Genomic DNA, 6,983 nt, shown 5'->3' with positions numbered 1-6,983 from the left:
AAAAAATCAGTCTTATTATACTTATCTTCCTTTCCAGTTTTACATTTCCAGTCTTACATTTCCCGTACTTTAAATTTCTGCACTACACTTCGTTCATAGGAGTAGTTTCAAGTTGATTGTTGCTGTAAACCTCTACGAGGCTAAGTTTGGATCATTGTAAGTCTTTCATTTTAATGAAATACTTAAACTGTTCTTCATTTAATTGTTATTTTGCTTAATTCTCCTAAATCAAGCCATCAGTAAAAGTCCTCTTCATTGAGGCTGAAAGAACTAGAACACAATCGTCTGATAATTAGTTGGCAATTAATTTTTTGTAAGGACTGATTGATCCTTGCTGGCACGCTCGCAATTACAATAATAACCTTCGAAAGCCAAAAAAGCCAACAAGCCTATGCTAAAAAGTTGGGCTAGAATCTTCTTGGATGAGTTTAACCACTTGCATAGAATCAATCTCAATAGTAATGTCTCTCATTCTTTTCTCTAGTATGATAGTGAGGCCCCTATACGCTCCCCACAACTCTGCGTCCAAGCTAGTGGCTTCCTCCAGCCTCCCATGGTAGCCATGTACCGAAGTTCCTCTCTCATCTCAAAATAGGCCTGCATAACCAGCTGTGTTAATCATATTATTTAATTTTGATGATGTCTAAAATATTATTTGTAACAATTTGGATTTGTTTAATATACATATTATTTGACACAAAATATTATCTTTTTAAAAATATATATATTTGTTAAATATTATAATAAAAATATTTTTAAAAACTTTGCTATTCACTTTTTGAAAATTTAGGTTGATCACTATTCACTTTTTGACAAAATTAAAATAAAAATATTTTTGAAAACTTTACTATTCACTTTTTGAAAATTTAGGCTAATCACTATTCACTTTTTGACAAAATTAAAATTGATTAAAATGATTGATTGGTTGTATTATCTTGACAAATATGATATTAATGAGTTGTCTTCTTTTGACAAAAGTGATATATCCAAATGTGTAGTAGTAGGATATATTTAGTTTAAAATCTCTACAACTTATACAATATTTTAAAGAGGGCATATATTTTCAGATCCATTATAAATATTATTAAAAAGATTTTTTTTGTATGCAAATATTTGATTAGAACATTATATATATAATGCATGTAATATAAATAGAATACATCATGTGCGTTATTAAATTTTTTACACTACATTGATTATATCATATCACACTACACTAAATTGATTATATCATATTATAATTAAACAAGAAGAAAAAGATGGAGTTATATATATATATATATATATATAGATGGAGCAAATCATTTGTTTGTTTAAAAGTTGTGAACTTTGTATTAAATTATCTACAAAAACGGTGGCTCCATGTTTAAAAAATAAAATAAAATAAACAAAAGGAAAAGAAAAAATTAGTCTTACTTTTATCTTTTTAATTATTAACATTTGCTGACTATTTCAAATCAAGGAGTGTGCTTATGTAAGCCATGACATCAAGAGCGTGCTTATGTAAGCCATGACATCAGGAGCGTGCTTATGTAAGCCATGACGTCAGCAAGGAGCGTCCAACGGGTATATTTTTGTGTATAAATAGAAGTGTTGTGTGTGGAGAAAAATATCAAGAACTTGAAGAGAAAAATTTTCTGTGAGCTCCAAAATTCTGAGTATTCTGTTCTTTCACTTTCAGATCTAAGTCTAGCTTTTATTCTTACACTTTCATATCTACTCTTTGTGAGAGAATTATTGTAAAAGTGGGTTCAAGTACCACTTATTCTTATTCCTTATTTTTGTGGGAGATTTTGTAAGGGTAAGACATTTATTGTTGAGTGAGGCTCAATAGATAAGAGTAAGTCCTGTGCCAAATCCACAAGCTTGGTGGTGTATTTATTCAATTGATAGTAAAGAAATTGTCAAAGAGGTTCCTTAGAGAGTGGACGTAGGCCTGGCGTGCCGAACCACTATAAATCGCAGTGTTTGATTTTCTCTCCCTATCTCTCCTACTTTTATATTGATAATTATTATTCTGTTTTTTTTTATTTATTCAAATTCTGAATATTGTGTTTTTTTTAATATTGTGAAATTTTTAATAACCCAATTCACTCTCCTCTTGAGTTGCCTAAGATAACAAGCTGGTTCAGGGTTACCTTTTGAGCACCAATCAATGTTGAGTTTGATTGTATCTGCAAAAGGCAAAATCCAATTAGTTGTGTGGTGTAAAAGTTGACCAGTAATGGATTAGATTGGAATGCTGCATAAGTTTTAGTGGCTTGGAATGTGATCATAAGAGTAAAATTGGTAATGGGTCTCATGGTTAAACTTTATCGGATATGTATCATAGAATTATTGTAATATATTTGATTATAATAATAATAATAAAAAATATAATTAATTTTTGTTGTTGGGCAAGGATAAAAGATAATCAGAATTTAAAATTGTTTATTCGATGAGTGTAAAATTATCGATTCTATTAATATAATATTTTAAGATACATTTGATTTAATAATTCTATCAAACCAATTACACATAAGTTTGGTAAAGTTGACAAAACCTGACATATTGTGGCCATTTGTGGTTTTTTAAAAGTCTCACGACCCAATCTTCTCAAATAAATATTAAAAAAAAAGGAAAAAGAAGAAAAGACAATTTGGCACTTTTAAAAAGTATATGTTTTTGTGAGAGTGGTTATTTCGCCATTTATGAGCAATATTTTATATTATTTATCATGTGATTTTTGTTATATTTCTTCCTGCATAAAAGCGTTGAATTTCATTATTTCAACTAACAAAATCTAGTTGTAACACTGCATGTATTTGTTCCAAAAATATTAACATGTTTAGTGTAATTTATTGAAGTTGTTTATAATTTATTTATTTATTTTTTAAATTAAAAGTCTGTTTGATAGAACTTTTACTTATAATTTATTAGAATTTTAATTTCATAAATTTTGTACTAAATTAAGGTCTCGTTCGAAAATTAATTTTTTAAAATAGTTTTTTTAAAACTTTTCTATGAAGCGAAAAAAACTTTAATATGTTTGAAAATAACTTTTTTTTTTGATTGCATTAAAATTCATAAAATTTTTAGAATTTGATTTTTTTTTGTGATTATTTTAAACTCTTCCAAGATATATTGTCGGTATGGCCCGCAGTCTGATCAAATCCATCTCTCTCTCTTCATTTTTTAATGATGATTTAATACTTTGATGACAAAAGTGACAAATATTTGTGAGAGTTGAATCTAATATTTTATATTATTGTGAATTTGTTAACGTCACCGTGACCGTCCTCATTTTATTTCCATATTTGTGGGTAATAATTAAAATTCACTAAATTATGAAATAATCAAGTAATCTCCTTTGGCAACCCACTCAAATCCTAATTTAATTTAACTAGTGTAATTTAAATAATTAATAATAATAAATAAATAATAAAGAATTTAGGTCAAGTTTGGTAAGTTGAAAAAAAGTCAAAAAATCAAAAAGTTATTCAAAAAGTTATTCAAAAAGCTAAAAAAGTTATTACTATTCACCAAAAGTCAAAAATTACGGCTGCACAATTCTCAATCTTAATTTTTTCCTACACATTAATTTATACAATTTTTTAATATACATTTTTCTATAAAAAGTCAAAAAGTTAACCCAAATATCTATATTTTTTTTCTTAATTTTTCAGTCTAAAAAGATAAAAAGTGCACTTATTTAGGACATCACAAACAGCTCCTTAGTATCATAATATGTATACTGCTTAAATGATAAGTATGTTCTTAATGAAATTCAAGGTGTTGGATTCAAAACTTCCTTATTCTTTGTATAATAATTTTTTGATCGTGAGGAGAAGAAAGTTTTATAAAACTAATTTAGACTTTCACTTAATAATAATATAGATAGATAGATAGATAGGTAACCAAAAAAAAAAAAAAAAAGAAAAAAAAAAGGAGGTTAAATAGCTAAACAATCGAAACATCCATGGGTTATTTAGCTTATAACTGCTTTTTAAATTTTTAGAACAATATTTTAGAATTAATTATAAATATTGAATATTAAGTTGTAATAGTTTAACTTACTAATTTATTAATCAACATTCTAATTAGTGCAACAAAAACTTACCTTCATGAATTACACACCTTATCCAAATCTTAGGAATGTCGACCTCCTCCATTATATTTTTGTGATTTATTTATTTATTTATTTTTTAATCCTACATTTTCCATCAATTTTTTCTCTCTCTAATTTTTTTTAATATTTTAATTTAAATTATTATCATTGTCCAAACTATATTTTTAAAATTTATTTGAGTTTGAAGTGCCTATTATGGTTCAGAGAGCCTAACTTCCAGTCTATTGACATGAAAAATTCATTCATTTTGTAAAATTTATTAATAAAATTATTCTAGTGAAAAATTAAATTGACTAGACATTGAAGATTATATAATTAAATCACATTTTTCTTCAAAAAATTAAAAGGCCTATTTGCAAAAATCACATATTTCTATCCAAAAAACATGTCTAAATTTGTATTAAAAAATGTGAATATCTAATTGATGTTGAATTAATGCAGCGTGAATTTTACATACAGGAAAGACTATTGTACACACCTTTTAAAAGGTATGTACTATATATACCTTATAATTATAGAAAAAAATAATATAATTTCATATTTACTAAACTATAAGTAAAAAAAAAAAGAATAACTAAACACAAAAAATTCATAATCAAATATCTTAAAATAATATTATAATTAAAAAAAATTAATTATAATTAAAAAAGAATTAATCATAACTAAAAATGCAAATGATTGAGAGGTATATAATGGAATTCTCCTTTACATGTTGATTGAAAGTGGTGAAAAGAGAGTTGACTAAAAATGAAGGGCAAAACGACGCCGGACGCAGAATGAAAAAACTGTACCGCGAAACAGGAAGTAGGGCTGAGTGGTGCGTAAGCGTATGTTAAAAAACTACACATCAGCACATAAACATCAACAACGAAGGCGAGACGAGAGGAGGAAATAGTAGATGCCAGAGGAGAGGCGGGTGGTTCCGGACCTCTCTCTTTTTTATCTCCACATCCATTTCCTCCCCTCTCCACACGATCCTCTCTCTCTCTCTCTAAAACTCTCTCTCTCTAGAGAGAGATTGTGTTGTGTTGTGTTGTGTTGTGTTGTGGCATTCATTGATCAACAACTATGTCTGTGCAGTCAGTGCCTCAACTTCTCTACTCCAATGGCCAGTCTCTCAAACCTCCTTTTTCTTCTTCTTCAGCCTTCGCTTCTAACAGAGGCGGCCTCTTGTTCGTCGATTTCGTCGGTCTCTGCTGCAGCTCCTCCAGGCAAACTCCACGGAAGAGACTCGGAGCTTCTTCGACTACTCAGAGGTTTCACGGTTTACCAGCTAAGAACTGGTCTTCAATCAGAGCTGTTCTCGATCTTCAACGCCTCCATAATTCATCGGAACAGTCCTCGGATTCCAGACCAAAGGTCTTGTTCATTTATTTACTAGTAATTGTGCTGCAATGAATTTGTGTGTGAATTTACTGTTTTTTTTTTTTGTTTGTTTGTTTTAAATGACTGTTTATTTTGTAGCTAAGTTTTAAGTATGTTGCATTTTGAAATAATTTGCTTGATTTTGGAAATTTATTTTGGTATTTTGCATTTGTGAACTATCGAATGCTTTGTGAAATTGTGATGCTGTTTGGCAGGAGTATAGTTTCAATTTTTTATTTTATTTTTTTATTTTTCTCTCTTATAATGTAAATGGACCAAGATTCGAGTTCACTGCGGGCTGGATTTTGATTTTGAAGGGAGTTGATTGTTCCAATTATAAGGATAGTTTTTTTTTTTTTAATTTATTTTTAATTTATTTATTTTAAATATAAAGATGAGCAATTTGAGTCTGCAATTTTTTTTTTCGTCAATCGTTAAGGATTAATACAAATAGACTGTATATGTACTGAACTAGCATAGTAGCATCGTGTTTAAATTGTTATAGAGCTGTAGCTATTGACTAGAATTTGATGTAGTGGAACTGCCAAAGCAATTCTAACTCTATTATGGGTTGACTTTTGCTGGAGTTGGGTGGGTTGCTACAGGCTGGTGGTCCCCAAAAGACTGCTATTTGTTTGTGCAACCTTTTATTATCTAGAACACTGTTGTTGTTGAAGACAGGCGTTTCCTCCTCCACTCCCTCTTGGTCTTCTTCACTGCCAAGATTATTTATTTTATTTAAAGAACCAAAAGAAAGGAGATGCCCTTTGCACACGCATTGTGCTCTACATAAAGTAACCTACACTATTGACACAAAAGGCATATCGAAAACACTTTCTTTAATTAGAAGATACACTATATAGCCTAACATTTAACCTGATGTGATACCTCAAAATGAGAGAATATACTAATTTTGTTAGCATTGCTTTAGCAACTTGCTATTGATTGTTTTCTTTGTTTTGTTACTTATCAAAAAGAAAAAAAGAAGGTTATCTTTGATTTGTTTACTTTCTATTTTAGTGCTTTTAGGCTATTATTTTTGTCCATTTATGTCATGTGATAAGGTTGTGACTACAATTAAATCATTTGCAAGTATTGCATCAAGGGTCACTTTTGATTCCATACATATTTACTTTAGTCATGGATGAATTAACTAAACACGATTAGGATGATGTCCCATGATGTATATTGGTTGCATCTGATATTGTTCTATTAAATGAAACTAAGGAAGGAATTAACAAAAAATTAAAAATTTGGAGAGAAGCACTCGAGTTGAAAGGATTTAAAATTTGTAGAAATAAAAAGGGAATGTAAATTTCTTGACTGTAGAAGTAGAAATAATGGACAAGTGAAGATTGATAACAAATAGTGAATTTTTCGTTATATAGGTTCGGTTATTAATAAGGGCAGTGAGGATGGAGATGATGTGATCCATAGAATCAAAGTTGGTTGGGTCAACTGGAGGAGTACATTTGGCGTATTGTCTGATCGATGAATACTAACAAATTGA

At 29.0% G+C, this 6,983-nt stretch overlaps 1 protein-coding gene across 2 annotated transcripts in view; it reads left to right on the top strand.

Annotated features, from left to right (window-relative positions):
• The first annotated feature begins 4,847 nt into the window (after nt 1-4,847).
• LOC114293314 (ferredoxin-dependent glutamate synthase, chloroplastic) overlaps nt 4,848-6,983 on the top strand; it is a 65,533-nt gene continuing 63,397 nt past the window's right edge. For both annotated transcript variants that reach the window (XR_014341736.1, XM_082890944.1), the window contains exon 1: nt 4,848-5,467. Coding sequence is in view for 1 of the 2 variants with exons in the window: in XM_082890944.1 (XP_082747070.1) it covers nt 5,177-5,467 (291 nt within the window). In the remaining variant the exon portion in view is untranslated. The remainder of the gene's footprint in view (nt 5,468-6,983) is intronic.

This window comes from Camellia sinensis, chromosome 10 (assembly GCF_055761805.1).
Source record: "Camellia sinensis isolate YWXY chromosome 10, ASM5576180v1, whole genome shotgun sequence".
Lineage (NCBI taxonomy): Eukaryota > Viridiplantae > Streptophyta > Magnoliopsida > Ericales > Theaceae > Camellia > Camellia sinensis.
Note: the sequence above shows the minus strand (reverse complement) of the source record. Positions and strands in the feature narration are given on the sequence as shown.